Genomic DNA, 21,262 nt, shown 5'->3' with positions numbered 1-21,262 from the left:
TAAAACCAGCTTTCTTCATCCTTTAGCCTTGGAGAAGGCTAAAGTTCTGAGGGCTTTCACTATCTAAAAGAGCTAGTTATATGAGAAGGCTCTTGGCTTGGTCCATGGTATTTAGGAAGGAATGCTGTTTGGAGAAGAACCTTTTTGGAGCCTGTCATTTGCTTGTTGGTGAGGAGGAGACAACACAGATGTGTGGGGAATAAAGATGGGCTATGGGGGAGGTATTTGGAGTGATAACAAAGGACACAACATTTTTTAAACCTTCTTTGATGCTCCTTTCATCATTTCCTTTTTGGTAAAATGGGGGTAACAAAAATAGTCCTCACAGGACTGCTGTGAGGATTAAATGGGAAAATTATAAGCAGAGAGTAGCAAATATTATTATTATTATTGCATTTAGGCTTAATTATTGTCCAAAGAAAATACCAGCATGATGCATGAGCAACTTTCAACTCCTTTAGCCATTTTCTGAAATATAACAATTAATGATAGTTTTTTGGTTTTTGTTGTTGTTGTTGTTGTTTTAAATTGAGGACACATTATAAATTGTAGAACTCATTGTGACCAACAGCTATCCCAATTGAGGGTATCTGGCTGCTGCCAGTTAAGGCTTTAAGATGTCATACTGCCCTCAAATGGAACTTTCAGGCTGTCTGTAGGTCCCTTTACTAGTTGGTTTCAGTGAGCGTTTTTCAAAATTTTTCTGGGCTGTAAACAGATGGAAAAACATGAAATTCCAAGCAACCTAGTTCAAGGGCCTCCTTCCTTTAGGCAATGAAAGTTTGATGAATTGTCCTACTGTTTCTAAATATGTGGTTAATCATCCAAGAAAAATTGTTCTCTTGGCCAGAGGCTGCATTTGTGTCTGGGGCTTGGGTTAGTATGGGTTAAAGATAGCCAAGACTATTCTTCTCAAGCACAGGCAACTAAGGTCTCTTACTGATAAATTTATATATACATTATACACATACAAACTTTATTTTTTATATATAACTAGATTTTATTTATAGGTAATCTTTATATCTTTTAACCCAATTTTTAATTTAAATGGAGATATTTATTAATTAAAATTAGTTTCAGAGTTTCAGGGATTTTTGAGGAATTTTTTGTTTGGAGGTTGATATGTTGCAGAAGAAAGATTATACCCACTGACTGATGTCTTTTATAGATCACTCCTACAGTGACAGCACAGAGATGGTGAAAATCATTGTGCACACTGTGCAGAGTCAGGACCGTGTGCTCAAGGAGCTGTTTGGTCATTTGAGGTAGGAAAATTGCTTCATTTCCTACTGAAGAACCAGGATACGTTTATCTTGTTCCTCTCAAAGTACAAATGCCCTCTTTGGTAAAGTATACTTACCCAGGAAGGATTCTGAAAGTACCTTGGGTAGCTTGGCCATAGCTATTTGCATTTATGTGTCCTTTTGTATGCATTACTTTGGAGATCAGTCATTAAATCTGATGCTGATTGTGGTTCATTTCCTCAGCTGGGTTTTGGGAATATGGTATACATACAGTCTTGGGGAACATGTAAGTGTCTGACACTGATTTAATCTCTCCAGCAAGTTGTTGGGCTGTAAGCAGAAGATTATTGATCTACTCCCTAAGGTGGAAGTGGCCCTGAGTAACATCAAAGAAGCTGATAATACTGTCATGTTCATGCAGGGAAAAAGACAGAAAGAAATATGGCATCTCCTTAAAATTGCCTGTGTAAGTAATTATTAATGAATTATTTAATGTGACATTGAGTTGCTGTTATTCCCTGCAAAGGGGATTTTTATCAGCATGAGGTGAGCCCTCTTGAACACATTTTGTGCTGGCATGTATATATTTTGCACTGGCATGAAATGACGTCCATGTTCCTTGCTTGGTGTCCAGACTAGCAGTTGAGATGCAGGACTTAATTATCATCTCTCCTTTCCAATTTCTCTGTTGTTATACTCCTCTTAGCCCTTGACCACTGTGGTATTCCAACCCAACTTGGGGATAGATGTACCTGACTAGATAATGAAACTGACCATCTATTCAACTGGGTTTTTTTTCTCTCTTCAACTAAAATGGTATAAGATGAATGGATACATTTGGTTTTAGTCAATGAAGAAAGGGGCCAAGGACAGTTTACTAACAGTGTGTAAAGGTGGGAATAGTTTTGCACTGAAATACTCTGGTTGTGCATATAAGTAGTAATGGAAATGTAAGTCTTAGGAATATGGTAAGAAATTGTGTGAATCAACAGAGATGCTTGCCTGTAATCTTTTGATGATTTTTTTTCTTTTCCTTCAGACACAGAGTTCTGCCCGGTCCCTTGTAGGATCCAGTCTAGAAGGTGCAGTAACCCCTCAGACGTCAGTATGGCTGCCCCCGACTTCAGCAGAACATGATCATTCTCTGTCATGTGTGGTAACTCCTCAAGATGGGTGGGTTTACTTTGTAACAATAGATAGCTGTGTTTTCATAGCAGTGGTATAGGAATGAGGCAGTAGTTGTTAAGGTAGTCTTCTGTGCCTTCAGACCAGGGTTGAGTCCTGACTATCCCTTTGTAATAATCTTAGGCAACTTATTTGACTTTTTTGATGTTCATATTTCCTCACCTGTAAAACAGGAATGTCTCATAGAACTGTTGTGGAAATTTGATTAGACAATGTATATAAAGTGCTTGGGAAATAAATGTTCAGCAAATGTTGCTTATTATTAGCTCAGTCCAAGTTCTAAGTCTTTTATTGGCTTATTACTTCCTTTAACTCAAACCTTATTCCTTCATAAACAGTTTATAAGAAATTATGCTATCATTTTGCATTTATCATTTTGGGGATCCTTGATACCCTTCTAATAAATTTTTGAGATCTATTTTATAACTTTGTATTTCTAAGATTAGACTTTTTTCAATGTTTTAAATCAGTTTTGCAAGTAAGAACTCAAATTCCAAGCCCTATATTTTATTAATTCCTACTCTTTTGGTAAAGCTGAATGACTATCCATTTCTGTTATTTTCTCAGCATAAGGTGTGCCGTATCCAAAGCCAGTGGCTCTTTGCTAGCTTGTGTATTGTCGCTTTTCTCACAACTCATGGAGACCTCTACAGCACCAGCATTTCCTGGAAACTCTGCCCATAATTAGTTTTGCAGAAGAGCAGCCATGTTACATCACTGCTCAGGAGGTCATGCAGTTGCACATTCTGTACTCTACTTTTATGAGAGAAAAGCACATGGCAGGAAGGCAAGCTGATATCAGGTATTTTATTTTTTTAAAGAAAGGAAGTTCCAGGGTATATATCTTGGGGTCATTATACATGTGGCCCAATGCAGTACATCTACAACTGTAGCACAGGCTATAATTAAATATATGGACTTTACAAAATATTCCAGTAATCAGAGTTGAAGGAAGTAAAATTTAATACTTTACTTACTTTTATGCCTTTATTAAAGGCATTTAGGTTTTTTTGGCAGATGCTAATGTTTGCAAATGTCACCGCAATACAGGTAATTTCCAATTTGAGGTGTGGTTGTTTGCAAAAGTATATGTGACATACTTTCAATGTATTTTCTAGAAGGAACACATTATATTTTATTTTGAGACGGAATCTCACTCTGTCGCCTAGGCTGGAGTGCAATGGCACAGTCTTGGCTCATTGCAACCTCCGCCTCCCAGATTCAAGCAATTCTCCTGCCTCAGCTTCCCAAGTAGCTGGGATTATAGGCGCGTGCCACCATATCTGGCTAATTTTTGTATTTTAGTAAAGACAGGGTTTCACCATGTTGGCCAGGCTCGTCTTGAACTCCAGATCTCAAGTAATCCACCTGCCTTGGCCTTCAAAAGTCCTGGGATTACAGGCATGAGCCACCGTGTCCAGTTAGAATACACTGTATAAGAAAATTGATTTCAATTATTATGTACCTGTGGTACTTAACTACCAAGGATTGGGAACTATTTGGCCACAATTTTTCCATCTGTTGGATAAGAGCTGAATCAGAATGTCGTGCTGAGAGTGACTATCATCCATGACCTAAAATGGACTATTGTTAGGGGACTGAAGTTGGCAAAGGGAGAAGAGAGAGGCCATGTAGAAGAGGAAAGCATGAAGGTAGAAACCACAAGCAGGATTGCCTTCACATATGAACTTCCAGGGATACTTCTTGGTTCTAGGTAGCTCCCCCACCACACTGTTCACTGTTTTCTTTTGCTGTCCTCAGGAATCAGCTTGCTTGTTTTGTTTCATTGCTATCTGTAGTTTCTAATGAGTTTTTCATTTTCTGTGATCTCTACATAACAGATCTTACTTTTTTCTCTTCTCCCCTACATTTGTGTCTGTGAAATATGCATGCTGGTGTTTTTACTACTTTTAAGGAAAGAGAAGTATTTAGAAACAAAAAGAGGTATTTCATCTGTCTTTGCCACAAGGATTTTTTCCTCCCTAGTTACATATTCAGGGGAAAAACAAGTTGTACATAAGTGCCTCTTACGTTTCAGAGGAAAGTCAGATTGGAGTTATAGTGGACTTCTTATCCTTAGAGGTAGGTAGAGGTAGAGGCAGAAGCTTGGTTTAAACAGGACTCTGCCTCTGTAGGGAGGGATGAGGAAACTAAAGACTACAGGAGTCAACTGCACTGGGGTACTGGGTTACAGGAAGGGTAGTGATTGTGCTAACCTAGAAGACTACAAAGTAGAGGAAATTCATATGCCATTTTGCTGAATTTGAAAAGGCTTTGTTCTTTCATCTCACAGGGATACTTCAGCACAAATGATAGAAGAAAATTTGAACTGCCTTGGCCATTTAAGCACTATTATTCATGAGGCAAACGAGGAACAGGGCAATAGTATGATGGTAAGTTTTGTGTGGATATGGGTGCCTGCTTTGGCTATGTTGGGTGCAAAAGGTTTAACTTTCCATGCTAGCCTATCTGGCATTTGGGATGCATATGGGAAACAGAACTCAAGAGGAAAGAGCATTTGGGGAATATCCTCAACCTTAAATCCTTATCTGCTGTTACTCAGGGATATACTAGGATTATGTCATCAATTATCTTCAATAATAGCATTTTTGGTCAAATTAAATGAGTGGTAAGCTTTCTTAACAATGTGAACATTGAAATTGAATGGTTTGTTCTGTACCTTTTTGCTTCAGCAATCCATTTTCTTCATTAAGATGGGACTTATACTTTAAATCAGATATGGTACCTCCCAAATAGAAAATAAATTATGTTTATATAGCTGTAATAATAAAACTGTGTGCTAAGATTTGGTTACTATAAACTACTGATTTGTTAAAACTTGGGGAAATTACAATAAAATGTTTACTGCATCAACTTTTGCTGCATTTAGTCTTAATGTCAGTTCTGTATATTTCCTCTTTCATTAAGAAAAATAGCAGCGGCCAGGCATGGTGGCTCACGCCTGTAATCCTAGCACTTTGGGAGGCCAAGGCAGATGGATTGCTTGAGCCCAGGAGTTTGAGACCAGCCTGGCCAACATGCGAAACCCTGTCTTTACAAAAAATATAAAAATTGGCTGGGTGTGGTGGCACACACCTGTGGTCCCAGCTACTTGGGAGGCTGAGGCAGGAGGATCGCTTGAGTGCAAGAGTTTCAGGCTGCAGTGAGCCGTAATCCTGCCACTGCACTCCAGCCTGGGTGACAGAGTGAGACCCTGTCTCAAAAAAAGGAAAAAAAAGAGGATGATAATGGCAGCCAGCCATAGTGACATGTACCTGTAGTCCGAGTTACTAGGGAGGCTGAGGCAGAAGGATTGCATGAGCCCAGGAGTTCAAGGCTGCAGTGCATTATGAAGAGCCACTGCACTCCAGCTTGGCAACATAGCAAGATCCTGCTCTCTTAAAAAAAAAAAAAAAAAAGAAAAAGAAAACGAAAAGGAAAGAATAATTGTTTGCTTCAAATATTTATGAAAAAAACTCTGAAATTTTTAAAATCAGGAAATAAGGTAAATGAAATGATTTTTCAACTTTTGATTATAAAATGTCCAAACAGACAGAAAACTTGCAAAAATGAACACCCATATACTTATTACTTATAGTCAACATCTAATTATAACTTTTTCATGCCTGGTTTTAGAATCTTGATTGGAGTTGGTTAACAGAATGAGTTGTCACTTGTTCACTGTCCCCAAACCTATGGAAGTTGTTGCTATACATGTTGGAAATGTGTTTTTTCCCCATGAAACCATTCGTCAGACATCAGTCAATGGAAGAAATGGCTATGAACAGAAACTACATTTCTACTATGATCAGAAGAACATGATTTTGCAAGTATAACATTTTTGAGTAATTTAAGCCTCTAAACTGACAGAAATTTATAAAAAGTCAATGTACTTGTTTGAATATTTGTTTTAATACCACAGCTGTTTAGGAGCATCATCATGACACATTTGTGCCTTCAATCTTGGTGAAACATTACTTATTTAACTGATTAAAAATGCCTTTTATGTATTAGTTTCCACTTTTAACTGTTGGGCATAAGGCCAGATGTAGTTTTGTATACAGAGAAGAAAACCTCAACTAATAGGCATTTTAAGTAAAAGTTGTCTATGTTTTTTCTAAAAGGGCTGCTCACAAGTTTTATTTCTTAAAGAATAAATTCTACCTCCTTGTGTTGCACTGAACAGGTGCTCTTCCTGGCATCATAAGGAGTTGGTGTAATCATTTTAAATTTTACTGAAAATTTAACAGTATTCCCTTCTCACTGAAGGGATTGTGTATCTATGCTTCTAATATTAGTTGGCTTTCATAAATCATATTGTTCTGTGTATATGTATTTAAGATGTACATTTAATAGTGTCAAAGAGAAGATGCCTGTTAATTTATAATGTATTTGAAAATTACATGTTTTTTCATTTGTAAAAATGAGTCATTTGTTTAAACAATCCTTCATGTCTTGTCACACAAATTTATAAAGGTCTGCAATCCTTTATCTGTAATTGTAATTCCAAAATCCAAAAAGCTCTGAAAACAAGGTTTCCATAAGCTTGGTGACAAAACTCATTTGCTTGCAATCTAATCTGAACTGACCTTGAATCTTTTTACCCCATTTAGTGTGACTATTCCTTTATTTTGCTGCTTGATGATGAGAGGGAGGGCTGCTGCCACAGACTCTGATGAGGGCTGGGTAATGTAGTATGGTATATGCACAAAATTACTTTACTAAAATCTAAAATTTCTTAATTCTGAAACATCTTGCCCCAAGGGTTTCAGATAAAGGACTGTGGACCTCTATCATCTGTTAAGTAATTTAGAAGATATTATTTGTCTTAAAAAATGTGAAATGCTTTTATATTCTAACAGTTTTTCACTTTGTGTATTAAATGGTTTTTAAATTACTTTTTTGATCTCTATTCATTATAAAAATCAGATTATAATAAAACAGTTGAATATGGCTTAGGAAAATATGAAGGTTCCATGAAGTGGAATTAAGAGCACAGGATACATGTACTTTCCTTAGGGATACCAGGACGTATGGTAAAGGTAGTATTGGACAACTTCTTTAATAGTGTTTTCCTCTGAGATGTCCTATCACCACTATCTACATCTAAAAACATGCTTGTATCTTGCCCTATAAACTGATGTCACAGTCCCACCATCCCCATCTTGCTAAAGTGGTATCATTTTCCTAGTCAACCAAATTTTTTAGTCATCACATACCACTATTCGTCATCTGTTATAATAAGCAGTCTCTATCTTGTTTCCCTACTTTTAGAAGATTTTAATAATAAACATTTATTGGGTACCTATTACTTGGAGGGTATTAAGCTAGATGGCAAGATCAGAAACAACATAGGTAGTACAGTAAAAGTGCTTATCTGGGAGTCTGAACATTACAAGTCATCCAAGCATTGCAGTTATTGTTAGGGATCATTTTTCAATGGTCATGCATTTCCTAAATATTTTAATAATTGGTGAAAGATTTGCTATAGGGTGGGAGCCGCTGCTGGTGTGTGGCTGGGGTTGTCAGGGCCGCCTGACCTATATAATTTGGGCAGATGGTGTGAGTCAGAACAGACTATTATAGTGGGATCCCCAAACTTGCTTTTGATGCATGAGTTGGACCACTATTTTTTGGTGGGTAACAACTTTTCAGAGGGGAATGGCAGTTGTGAATTGTATACATTTCATTCTTTAAGCAATATTATGAAAAATTTAAGAGAATGTCTATAGAAAACAGGGTATGGAGCAAGTTATTTTCCATTCCTTTTGCTTTTTGGAAGTTAAAATACCTAAGCTCTGCAAATATCATTTATTAGGAACAGATAAGGTCCCAGACATTCCTAGATAATAAAAATCAAATGAATGATACAGGTAAGTGTATTTATTGAAGGGTGTGGGTAGAGTGGTCTGGGAAGGCTTCCTTTAATGAAGACAAATTGATTCTATTTACCTCTTCTCACTTCCACTACTAAAGTAATCCTGGGCCTGCAGTTTCCTAACCACTTGACTTTCTTGCCAACAGTCTGTCTCCACTTTCAGCCTTTTATAGATTCATTGGCCCTAAAGCACTGCTTTCCCATACTTCCCTACCCAAGAGGGCAGGGGTCCTCAAGCCCTGGGCCGCGGACCGGTACCAGACAGTGGCCTGTTAGGAACCCAGCCCGATAGCAGGAGGTGAGCGGCGGGCAAGTGAGCATTATCGCCTTGAGCTCGGCCTGCTGTCAGATTAGCGAGTGGCATCAGATTCTCATAGGCACATGAACCCTATTGTGAACTGTACATGCAAGGGTTGCGGGCTCCCTGTGAGAATGCCTGATGATCCGAGGTGGAACAGTTTCATCCCGCAACCCACACACACCCCCACCCCGTCAGTCTTTACGGGGACTGTAAAGGTCTTTATAACCCTAGTCCACCTTGTCCAGTTATAGTTCCACCTCTAGCCTTTCAAGGCTTAAACCATGAATGCCCTTGATTTCTCTTGTATTCATCTATCTCCCACCTATACCTTTTTCCTTCCCTTTTTTATTTTCGGCAATATGTGCCCATGGTTTAGAATTTAAAACGAACAGAATATGTAGTGACCCCTACCATAGCACTCCTTTCCATCACACAAGCCTTCAAGGAAACGGAAGTGCTTACTTTTGTCTCCCTGGAGGATTCCCTCTGCCTCCCGCACCATGTGCTTAGCAATTCTGTTCCTGTTGTCTGGATGGCCTTCATAAAGCCCTCACTGGACCAGCATTCTGGCACATAATAGGAACACTTAAAAAACGAGAGAATGATGCAGTTATACGTAGTGTCTTCCTCTTCTGAACTTTGACAGCACTTTATTTGCAACAAGTTTAGTTGCTCCTGAAGTGCAGGATCTGTGCTGGAAGTACGTGCGTGTTACACAGTGGGGCTCCTCATACACTGCAAAAGGACAAATAAACCAAACAGCTACCGCTTGAGAATGACCGAGTGGGTTCTCTGCACAAGAACAAACCAACCAGTCCCTTGTCCGAAAGGCCCTTTCCTTTTCTCTGCTTCGCTGCTCACTCCAGATTCCCGGCTGTCCTCTTCCGCAGCAGTTAACCAGCAGTGTACCGAAAAACAGCGACTTGCCTCCAAAAACCCTGCGCGGCCCGCGGCTAGGAGAATTTTGTCCCATGCGCTTCCCGTCTCACTAGTCGCGGGCCGGGGCTACGCCGTGTGCGTCCCCGCGCAGCCGCAGTACTGGGCGAGTAGGCGGGGCCGGCTGTTGGCGGCGGTTGGCTTGGCCCGGGAGTCGGCTGCACGTGCGGGCGGGGGCAATGCGTCACTGATCGGTGAGGCGCGGCCGAGGGGTCGGCTTTCCTCGCGAGCCTGCGGCTGGGCTCGTTCTCAGTGCCTTCCACCTGGGAGCGACCCTTGGGAGAGAGAGTGTCAGGAAGCTCACCGAGCAGGGGCGGCCCACTGGCCTCCAGGGGCGGAGGAGTTGGCAAGGGGTCAGCGGGCTCCGCCAGAAGGGAAGAATGAGGGGACTGGGGCACTGGACTCCGCGGCTCAGCCTGCGAGAGAGCGCCAAGCTTCCGAAGGGAGAGGGTGGAAACTGGAGGGGGTGGACCTGTCACTCACGGGACTGAGGGTGCTTTTCTCCTGCTCCCAGGAGGAACGAGGATGAATATGACTCAAGCCCGGGTCCTGGTGGCTGCAGTGGTGGGGTTGGTGGTTGTTCTGCTCTACGCCTCCATCCACAAGATTGAGGAGGGCCACCTGGCTGTGTACTACAGGTGAGCGGCTTGTGCGGTCAGTCAGGGCTCTAGAGAACGTTAAAAGGGTACTCCAGAGTGGAGTCTGGGAAGTTGTTCCCTCTGCAGCGTTCGGGGACGCATGTCCCATCTCTAGGGAAAGCACAGGGGTCGAAGCGGGCTTTTGCGGAACACCGTCCAGATGTTGGACAGTTTTAGTGCTATGTTCGTTTTGTTGCAGAGATTAAGTCTTCCTACGGTTATTCCTATACACAGCAAACTTAAATTATTTGTGGAAAAATGAAGAAGGAAGAAAGAAAGTAGTCATTCTACCTCTAACTGAAGAGATGGTTAAATTATAGTTCGTCCAACTGTACAGACTTTAGTTTGCCTCTGTAGACTATGCTGTATAGAAAATTTGGTTCTGTTTATGATTGTTTCTTAGGCTTTTTCATTTAAAAGCTTCCAGTGTCTAGTTACGTTTTGTAACACCATGATGACCATGATAGTGGTTATATCCCTGGACATCCAGGGACATAAGCATAACACTGATGGGCCATTCTCCTCCCCCTTTACTGTTTCTGTTCAGGTTGGGGACAGGAGTGGTGTGGGAGCTGTTGCTTTCTTGTTGAGCTCTCATAGCTTTTCCTTCAGCCTAATTACCACAAGTTCCTTTTGATGTAGACTAGTAAGAGAGAGGCCGGTTTGTGAAGAATTTGGGATAATGGTGTATTCAAAAAGAGGGTCAACTTTTTGCTTGCTTCCACTGTCCCTCAAAACTGATATTTCTATTTTCAGATCCATCCTGAATCCTAGAAAAAGAACAATTTTAATGGTATATCTTAGCAGATGGAGCTCTAGCATAAGAAATTACAGATTAGTCCAGATTTCCTTCCAGTTTAGCATTGTCTTTCTGGCAGTAAAACCAGAGAAAGGACATTTCAAGGAATGACTCAAAGAATTAGTGATGAACTTCAAACAGTTCATCTTTTCTTGTTATTATGACTTAGCAAACGTGTTTATATTTTCAAGACAGGAAGCTAAGTTCTATGAATTTACAAGGTGCAAAATAGGACTTCTTTGTTTTATTTGCTCTCCAAATGTCTCCTTTTTATAATTTCCAGGGCTTGCTTTCATAGTTTTCGCATTCCAGGATTTGGTGAACAAGCCCTTAACCTGTTTACATAGTCTTGTCACTCTTCATCTTTTCATGCTAATTTTTTTTTTGTTTTTATATAGAAATTTTATGTTCCCAGTATTTTAATTACCTTGCAGATAGATTGAAAGAACTATAAGCCTCAGAAATTTTCTCTTTACTTCAAAGTTTGCATTGTCTTTTTTCAACCTGGTGATTAAATGTATTATATATTTTGATTTGGCTTTTGTTATGTACAGTTAATGTACCTCTACTGAAAGCCATTAAAATTTTTTAAACAAATATTTCTCAGAATGTTAAAGACCGAGGAGAATCCTTTGAACCTGAGAGCAGTGCTGGAGACGCAGAGGTATGGTTGGTTGAGCTTATGAAACAAGGTGTAACATTGGCAGTTTAATTTGATCTTTTTGCGTTTTTAGGTGTGGAGGTATTTTAAGCAGTTGTTCATTATGAGTAATTCATATTAGTGAGGCTTTGGTAGGTCAGCAGCATGAGCAAGAGTGAGTATTTATTATAGCATTTTAGATTTAGAAAGATAATTTTTGTTTTTATAATTTTGTCAAATTGAAACATCTTTTTGCAGGGGAGGAGCTTTACTAACTAGCCCCAGTGGACCAGGCTATCATATCATGTTGCCTTTCATTACTACATTCAGATCTGTGCAGGTGAGTGATTCCTAGGGAAGCCCCCATACCAGATAGACAGGTGTGACAGGAGTTACCACACTTTTGGGTGGAGATAGATTTCTTTATTGCTTAAGCAGATGGTGGTATTTACTTAAATGCAGGAGTTAACGTTCAGAGTACAGTTGTTACAACACAAGTTATTATGTTAAACCACCTCACTTACTTGAAATGAATTAAAGGTATGAACCAGGTAACTTGGAAGGACTGACTTCTACCATCTATATCGTGACATGTAGCAAATTTTTTGTTGCTGCTATGGCAATAAAAGTAAGAATTAGGAACACAACTAGACATACAAACCAGTGATTTGATTATGTGGTTTAGAACAGTGTTTGGTTTCCACAGAGGCAGGCTCCTGGGCTAGTGTTAACATGGAGGATCAAAATTTTTATACACAGCTTTTCTGCCTCATGTTTTTTTGCCTGGTATATTAAGCACAATTTTATGTGGAATCTTAGTGAATGTTATATTTTGATGGCATCTCAGGATATTTGAAATAAGTGTCTGATCATTGAGAAGTGTCTTGGTCATGGGAGACAATAAAATAAGTATCTTTCAATGTAACAAGATGACAAAACCAGGATTAGACTGTGACCACTTTTGCAAGCCCAGTGTGATCATAAATCTTTGGATTCAGAAGTTTGTCTGCCATCTGCTGCTAATTTTTCAGGACTCAGGAAAATTCTATGTTATTTAATCTTGTAATCTTATGTCCAGGCTTCCTGCTAAGTGAGAGTTTAATTATAAATTCTTAAATCCCCCAGGTTTTCTTCCTGTCCTGTGTTAGATGGCTTAGGGAAAAAATTGTGTCTATTGAAGTGAAATGTATTCTTCCCCTAGTCAGACTGATTTCCTTATGTTGTTCCATATTTATTTTACCCATTCTTTCCTTGGTTCATGCCATCACTTCTTTATCTACCATCTCACTCTCCATTCCTTCTCTTCTGTCTAAATCTTGCCAGGCTTTTGAAGGCTTGTCCCAGATTCTTCCTCTTCTGATATGTAGCTCTTAAAGTCTGTATTGTAAATTTTGGCCCTTTGCCTTATTTTCTTTAATATTGTTGTCTTTGCATTGTTTGCTAAGTTTTTTTGTGTGTTTTCTTTCCAGAAAGGCTCCAGTTTTCTAAAGACAGGAGTTGTAACACATTTTTATTTCTGGCTTTTTATTTATGGTGGAAGTTGTTAAATTGAGCTGATTTCTCAGGAAGCAATGTGGTGTAGTGAACATGGGGACGTGGCATTGCCACCAGTTGGGGGCATGACTTTGGAAAAATTGGTTAACTGTTGTAGACTTTCTGTGAAAGGAGGAGTTTTAATTATGTGACCTCATGAGTAGCCCAAACAATCTATAATAATGTTAGCAATGGTAGCATTAGACCCTTACAAATCAAGACTCTAAGGCCGGGCACAGTGGCTCACACCTGTAATGCCAGCACTTTGGGAGGCTGAAGCAGGTGGATTGCTTGAGCCTAGGAGTTTGAGACCTGTCTGGGCAACATAGGGAAACTCCATCTCTTAAAAAAAAAAAAATCAAGACTCTAACAAATAGATTTTGTTCAAAGCCAGGTAGATCTGTCTCTGCTTTAATGCTTAGTATGTTTAAGTCATATGGATGCAAAAATATAAATAAAGGAGATACAGATAATAGTAAACAGATTTGAGAGTTTAATTGTGTATATATATAACAAATATATAGTGTGTGTATATATTAGTAATAAACTATCATAAGAGATGTAAATGAAATTAGTACAGACTTCAGTGTAAACTAAAATACTTTGCATCTACAAAAAAGTTTTACATGCTACAGCCAGCCAGTGTGACTAATAGGAATGTTCTTTATGTGTAAAACAGTAACATTCTAGGAAATAATTATATTAATAAAACCATATTTAAAAAGTGTTCTTGGCCGGGTGTGGCGGCTCATGCCTGTAATCCCAGCACTTTGGGAGGCCGAAGCAGGCAGATCACTTGAGGTCAGGAGTTCAAGACCAGCCTTACCAACCTGGTCAAACTCTGTCTCTACAAAAATACAAAAATTAGCTGGGTGTGGTGGTGCGTGCCTGTAATCCCAGCTGCTTGGGAGGCTGAGGCAGGAGATTGCTTGAACCTGGGAGACTGAGGTTGCGGTGAGCCGAGATCGCACCCTTGCACTCCAGCCTGGGCGACAGAGCAAGACTCCATCTCAAAAAAAAAAAAAAAAAAAAAAAAGGTTCATAGGAGAGTAAGACATAAATTTATTTTTAGGAATTTTTGGAACATATTAGAAGACATAGTTCAAATAAATGGTTTAACAAACTTGGCAATTGAAAGGAATGTATATAAATGTGAAATTCCATATATGATGTAAGAAGAAAAAGTAATAGAGAAATTATATGAAAACCTTCAGCCTTCATAAAGTAGTCATAGATTCACTTTTTAAATAAATGTTCTGTCATACTGGGAAAGTAATTTTTAAGAGGACATAAAAGAAATGTAAAAGTACATAAAAATAGGGTGTTAAACAGGCTAATGTTTGAACTCTTTTTCTAGTTCTTCTCAGTTTGAAAATTGGCTAGAGAATATCCTTTTGGTTTAAATAGGGATGTGTATGTAAAGTTGGTGTGGAATATGGAAACTGAACTAATGTTTTAAAGGAAATAAATAGAATTTGTCTCTTCATCAATCCCCCTAACTTTACCTAGAGTTACCGCCAATGTTAACTATCATTCTAATCGCTCAACCTAAGAGGTATTTTTTATTTTTTCCCCTCCTGAAATTTTATATCAACCAAGTATCAGATTCCTCCTCTATTATGTCTGGATTGACAGCTTTCATTTCATGGCCTTTACTCAATTAATCTAAATAAATTAATTATTTAGCCTCCCAGCTGGTTTTCTTACCTCCATATAAGATGGAGAATGAGAATACATCACATATGAGAAAAGGAATTAAGTAAACATATTTTTGAATGGTTCGTTTTGTGACTGTATATAAGGTGAACTAGAGAGAGCCCAAACTCCCCAGCCAGCATTCAGGGCCCTCTATCTAATATCACCGTGGTCTCTTGTCAGAATTTCATCTCTCATCCAAATTGCCCCTTCTGCTCCAGGCAAGCCTATCTACTTTCGTTCGCCTATACATGTATTGTCTTCTTCAACTGTGTGTATTTCGGTAGGATATTTATTGAGCTTAAGATGTTCCTCTGCCTCATCTGTTCTTATTTCTCCCACTTTAGACCTGGCTTGTAAATCCTTCACCTCAGAGAGCTTTTCAAACTACTGTTTTTTTTAACTTTCTGTAATTTACCACTTAACAGTTCAGTTTATAATCTATGTTTTTGGTTTTGTTTTGGTTTGTTTTTTTTGTACGTGTTGATGGATTGCATTGTACTGGATTGTGAACTCTTTGGAAATGGGGACTGTGCTTCCTTTTTCCTTTGCTTTGTGCTTGGTAAGATGCAGTGTGTCTAGAATGTGCTCATTAGGTGCTGACCTATTTGAGGCCTTAGAGTACAGCAGGAAGTCATTCATTCTGGATCTGAACAAAGGTGTGACATGGGCAAAGCAATTAAGTACCAGATTGTTGGTTCACCAGGAGGAAGCAGTACTGGTGGTAGCACTTCTATTAAAAAGGAAACTGAATAAGACGTGAGAGATCACTAGGTACTAAACTGAAATGTTGACCACAGCTTTAGAGAAGAAAGGTTGCTGTTGGGTTCAAGGGCAGCTTTGAGTCTTAGAGTACTTGTATGCATATAATCTCTTTTATCTTCAACATAAATAGTAGTATTAGCAGTGGAATCAAAGTTCAGAGCACAAGTCCTAGCCAGAGTATCTATGTGAGCAAGCTGTGTTGTTTACAACCCCTGGCCAGCTCCAGGCAGATAAGGGACTCTGGAAGAGTCCTTTCTACTTATTAGCAGATTAAACATTGAACCTTTCCCAGTGCATCTTGATTCAAACATTCGCTGTAGACTGGGCACAGTGGCTCACTCCTATAATCCCAGCACTTTGGGAGGCCAAGGTGGGTGGATCATTTGAGGCCAGGAGTTCGAGACCAGCCTGACCAACATGGTGAAACATCGTCTTTACTAAAAATACAAAAATTAGCTGAGCGTGATGGTGCATGCCTGCAATTCCAGCTACTTGGGAGGCTGAGGCACAAGAATCGCTTGAACCCAGGAGGCAGAGTTTGCAGTGAGCCAAGATTATACCACTGCACTCCAGTCTAGGTGACAAAGTAAGACTGTCTCAAAAAAAAAAGAAAAAAAAATTGTTGTAAAATATTTTCTGTCTCAAGTCTTTCATTTCTACTAGAATACAGAAAGAAATGACTATTCTGAAAGCTAATCTTTGGGAACTGAAATTGTGATGGAACTCTGCTGTACTTACTGTCAGCAGCTCTCCAGAGATTTGCCTCTGGCACCAGTAGTTTTTTGACAATGTGTTTCTTGAATGTTGATGAGATATCTTTTCCTCCCTAGACGACACTACAAACTGATGAAGTTAAAAATGTGCCTTGTGGGACAAGGTAAGCTTTCTCTTTGCCTACCAGCCTCCCTTTAGTTCAGATGGAGTTTCTGTTCCTACACCTATGATCACTTAGACATCTTTCAAATAGGCATGATAGTGAACCCAAGGGGATTTCTGATTTGAGCACTGTTTGAGCAAAGGCCTGTCTCCAAATAGGAGCTTTTCCATCTTAAGAACCGTTAGGGTATTATTGAAAAAAACTGGAGTTTTAGAGCAAGTAGACCTAACTGTATTAGCACTGCTGCATCTACTTTATTGACTATTTTTTAAAGACTTTATTTTTTACAGCAGTTTTAGGTTCATAGTGAAATTGAGCAAAAAGTACAGACAGTTTTTATATACCTCTTTCCCCAACAGATTCCTTTATTGACACTTTAAAGCTTAGTTTCCTCATTTATAAAAGGCAGTAAAATCGACCTTGCATAGTTATTGTAAGGATTAGAATTACTGTATATGAAGTGCCTAACCAGTACTTGGCCCAGAATAGATGCTTAATAAAACATAGTTTAAAATTAATCATCCCACCTTCTTCTCATCTGTAGTGTTAAATGCCATCTAATTTAGAGTTTCTGATTCAGTAGGTCTGGAGTGAGGCCTGAGAATTTTCATTTCTAACTATAAAAGTTCCTGTGTGATGCTGATACTACTGGTCTGAAGACCTCACTTTGAGAATTGCTGTCCTAAAGAGGTTTAGGGAAAGAAAGGCAAACAGGGTCCAAATTATTTCTAGGGTATAATCACTGCATTGAATTGTATCAAAAGAAGAATGTGAAGTTCAAGGTATTTTTTAAATTACTTATTTTAAATGACTATTACAAGTGTACAGAAGACATTGACACCTATAGAGGGGCAGAAATGCTATGAAAAGGGAAGTGAATTCTCTCTGTGTTTAAGTGAATAATATGTTTGATTATCAGCTTCTCCACAGGTCTATAACTGTATTTTATGGATTGCCTTTAGTAGTTCACACTTTTGTTTCTTTGTTTTTAGTGGTGGGGTCATGATCTATATTGACCGAATAGAAGTGGTTAATATGTTGGCTCCTTACGCAGGTATGTTACCCATCTATCTGTGGTTTTCATAGTTATAACCAGAGGCTTTATAGCTGAGAGATTCTTTGAGGAATAGAGGGGTACTTTGAAAGTTTTATGACTTCATTGATCACTGATTAATAAATTTCTGGGGAATAGAGGCAAAAATAGGTCAGAAGTTCTGGACAGAGGTGACTTTATGCAACTGTATAAGTTACTTTTCCCTGAGCTTAGTGTTTCTAAGAGCAAGATGGTCATTGGTTATTTCTAGAATAGGAAAGTAGTATTTTATCCAGTCAGGATGAGAGATAATTTCCTTAGGTGTTAGAAATCTGTAACTGATAATTCCTTGGCCCACACTGATTTGCCATCAAAGAGAAGTATTTTCTAGTTGATATTTGCTGTAATTTGCAAAACAGTGTGAAAGCCTTCAGTGTGGGGAAAGCATTTTCTTGATAAAAGATGAAAACTTACAGAAATGGGGTGGGTAGATACTGTTGTAATCAAAAACTTAATTAGAAGCCGTGAAGAAAGATATGCCATTTTAGATGCATGCTTGTTAATAAAACTGGCATGTCTAGTATATACAGAATATTGTGTTTGGCAAGAACAATTTAAAAAGATGAAATTAGAGCCTTTGCCTTCAGGGGTTTTAATTGTACTTGAGAAGACATAATACAGACCTAAAAAAGAATATATTGGGATGTAAGGTCATAATAAATTTCATATCACCAGTACAGGCACAAATAGTGAAAAGATTTCAGAGTAGAGAGCCAGGTGTATTACTGTCGAGTGCATTTGGATTATATTTTTCAGATATTAAGCATTTTCCTTGTCTTTTTTTTCATCTCCTTTCCTTGATCACAAATCAATGGAATGGATTATGATTGAAAAAGGGAAGGGACTGATGATTCTTTCGCCAGAGATTAAATAGGAAACTATTAGATATAATTAATTTGGGAAATGATCAAGCAAATGATTTAGGTATTAAGTATTTATTAATGGCCTGTCCATTAATTTTTTTTCTTTTTTGAGATGGAGTCTTGCTCTGACACCCAGGCTGGAGTACTGGAGTGCAGTGGCATGATCTCAGCTCAGTGCGACCTCTGCCTTTTGGGTTCATGCAATTCTCCTGCCTCAGCCTCCCTAGTAGCTGGGACTACAGGTGTGTGCCACCACACTAGGCTAATTTTTGTATTTTTAGTAGAGACAGGGTTTCACCATGTTGGCCAGGATTGTCTTGAACTCCTGACTCAAGTGATCCACCTGCCTCCGTCTCCCAAAGTGCTGGGATTACAGGCATGAGCCGCCACACCCGGCTGTGATTTGAAATCCAGTTGCATCTAATATCCCACATGGGAAGGCCAGTGGAGCAAATTCTTGGATCTGAAGACAGAAGTAGAAAGCAGCATGTTTTTATAGATAGAGAACAGGTTCTGACATGGTCTAGTATGTACCTTTTGGGGCATTTCTAAAATTCTCTGGTTCTTAGTTTCCTGATATGCAAATTTAGGAGACTTCAGTGCTAATTTATGTAAATTACCTGAGATAAAGCCCAGCTCAGTTAATATTTTCTCCTTTCCCTTCTAGCCTGGTGTCTTTTTTAACAGCTTTAAAAAATTGCCTTTTAATAAATGGTCTTTTGCAGCTGCTTTCTTCTTTTATTTCTACTGTTCCTCAGTTTGCTTAGTGTCTCTTTACCTCTTAGCTAAACTTTTGCAGTAATTGCCTTATGCTTTCCCTGCCTCTGATCTCTATGCCTCTCAGTTCATCTTCACACTGCTGGCCAAAGTGTAAATCTGACTGTCATGCCCTTGCTTGAAAACTTTGATAGTTCCTTATTACCTCCAAACTAATGTATGCTTTTTAGTATGAACTTTAAAGTTAGCCCCTGTTTGAGGGGCTAACCAGCAGGTGTTTGGTATTAGTATTGCAAATACAAGGGTATTTGGAAAATTGAGCACAAGCAACACATCAAGATTTGTTAGTTGTGGTTTTTGGTTTCACTCTTTTGTTGGCACTTTTCCTCGTGTGTAGTATATCACCCTGACTTTGACCCTGGCTGAATTTGAAGGTACCTGAGTCATTGTTGGGTAAAACAAACATGGGTTGTACCTCTCCTTCAGTGTTTGATATCGTGAAGAACTATACTGCAGATTATGACAAGACTTTAATCTTCAATAAAATCCACCATGAGCTGAACCAGTTCTGCAGTGCCCACACACTTCAGGAAGTTTACATTGAATTGTTTGGTAAGTGTCTTAATTCTTTTAAATATGTAAATAGCCAACTGGCTATCTAGTTCAACTTATTGAGGTTATATTGGTAAACCTTAGTGCTATTTAAGCATTTCTTCTGAATTTATCATAGAGCAATTGTCTTTAAAATATTTTTTATCTTAAGTTTAAAAATTTTTGTATAATTTGGTAGAGATTGGAAAAACTACTCACAGACTATATTCTGTTTTTACTGTAATAACTTACTGAAAATAGCTTTGTTACTATTTTAATAGATAATTTGAAAAATTTAGAAACCTGTGTCTTGAGGCTCCCATTTCTGATGATTTGGTAGGAGACTGACACGACTCAGCATATAGTTGTGGTCACAGCTAAGATTTATTACAGCCAAAGGGTACAAAGCAAAATCAGCGAGAGGAAAAGGCACATCAGCAAAGTGCAGAGGAAAGCAGGTGCAGGCTTCCAAGAGTCAAACATGTGCCTAATTCCCACAGCAACAAGCTATGACAACACATGTCAAATGTTGTCTACTAGGGAAGCTCATTAGAGACTCATTGCCTAGGGTTTTCACTGGGGGCTGGTTATGTAGGCACCCTCTGCCTACCACATAACAAAATTCCAGACTCCTAGAAGGAATGCAGGTGTTTGGCATAAACCACATTGTATAAACTGTTCACAGCAAGTCAGTTGTATTAGCTCTGGGGATGGTGGGACCCTTCCACAAATCCAAGTTCCTAGGTTCCAAACAAGGACCAGTTTGCAAAAGGCCTTCCTAAGGATCACAGTATCAGCCCTGCTTTCTTAACTCACTTCTGTACAACTTAGCTTTTCATTTATGATAGTGGAAATTCTGACCAGGCAATGAGTTGTTGCTGTTGGTAGCTCACTTTTCCCTCCTGAAATTTTTAGTGAATTTCTAAGATGAAGGAATAAGCAAGAGTAATCAATTTAAAATCTATCAATTGAGTCCTCTTTGGTGATTGTCAACCACTGCAGTGGCATGTGAGAAAACTGATGGGTCCTGCTTTGTCTCACCAGCAATCATTTAAATAGCTGAAGTACCATTGAGGTGAAGAGAAAGTGCATGGTTACAAGCCCAAGTGTTCATGCTGTGTGTACTTCAAATACTTTTCTATGAGCTTTTCTCTCTGTCTCTGTCTTTCTCTCTTTAAATCCAAAATAACAGTAAGGCTGAGATCCATGGAAATGAAGTTTAGTTACATGGGAATTTGAGTAAAGATTTACTGAAGGTAGAAATTTGCTTTTCTTTGAGAATCAGGATACATATTGAGTAAGAGCCCTGAATTAAGATACTAGAGATCCAGATTCTCCATTTATTAGATCAACATATTTTACCCAGTAGTTGTTTATCCAGTAAATAAGTCTAATAAGTTACCCAGTAAATAAGCTTATCCATAGTTAAGTAGCACATTTAGTGGGTGAACTTATTGGATAAACAGACTATCTGCTTGTCATCTTCCTTAATTTATTAAATAATTCC

The 21,262-nt window shown here is 38.8% G+C and overlaps 2 protein-coding genes across 5 annotated transcripts in view; both read left to right on the top strand.

The window, feature by feature from the left end:
- The window catches only part of CHUK (component of inhibitor of nuclear factor kappa B kinase complex), a 43,981-nt gene extending 36,655 nt beyond the window's left edge, over positions 1-7,326 (top strand). Inside the window, exons 17-21 of one of the 2 annotated variants that reach the window (XM_007963832.3) lie at positions 1,169-1,265; positions 1,563-1,710; positions 2,284-2,400; positions 4,723-4,822; positions 6,066-7,326. In XM_007963832.3, the coding sequence (XP_007962023.1) occupies positions 1,169-1,265; positions 1,563-1,710; positions 2,284-2,400; positions 4,723-4,791 (431 nt within the window). In that variant the 3' untranslated portion in view covers positions 4,792-4,822; positions 6,066-7,326. Of the gene's footprint in view, positions 1-1,168; positions 1,266-1,562; positions 1,711-2,283; positions 2,418-4,722; positions 4,823-6,065 lie in introns of both variants that reach the window. The other variant, XM_007963830.3, reaches the window with a different exon arrangement.
- A 2,311-nt stretch (positions 7,327-9,637) lies between these two features.
- ERLIN1 (ER lipid raft associated 1) overlaps positions 9,638-21,262 on the top strand; it is a 35,741-nt gene continuing 24,116 nt past the window's right edge. Inside the window, exons 1-6 of one of the 3 annotated variants that reach the window (XM_007963827.3) lie at positions 9,638-9,738; positions 10,059-10,182; positions 11,880-11,961; positions 16,445-16,491; positions 17,484-17,545; positions 19,651-19,776. In XM_007963827.3, the coding sequence (XP_007962018.2) occupies positions 10,070-10,182; positions 11,880-11,961; positions 16,445-16,491; positions 17,484-17,545; positions 19,651-19,776 (430 nt within the window). In that variant the 5' untranslated portion in view covers positions 9,638-9,738; positions 10,059-10,069. Of the gene's footprint in view, positions 9,898-10,058; positions 10,183-11,879; positions 11,962-16,444; positions 16,492-17,483; positions 17,546-19,650; positions 19,777-21,262 lie in introns of all 3 variants that reach the window. The other 2 variants (XM_007963829.3, XM_038009437.1) reach the window with 2 other exon arrangements.

This window comes from Chlorocebus sabaeus, chromosome 9 (assembly GCF_047675955.1).
Source record: "Chlorocebus sabaeus isolate Y175 chromosome 9, mChlSab1.0.hap1, whole genome shotgun sequence".
In the NCBI taxonomy this organism is placed as follows: Eukaryota; Metazoa; Chordata; class Mammalia; order Primates; family Cercopithecidae; genus Chlorocebus; species Chlorocebus sabaeus.
The sequence above is the reverse complement of the archived record's forward strand: the minus strand, read 5'-3'. Positions and strand labels throughout refer to the sequence as shown.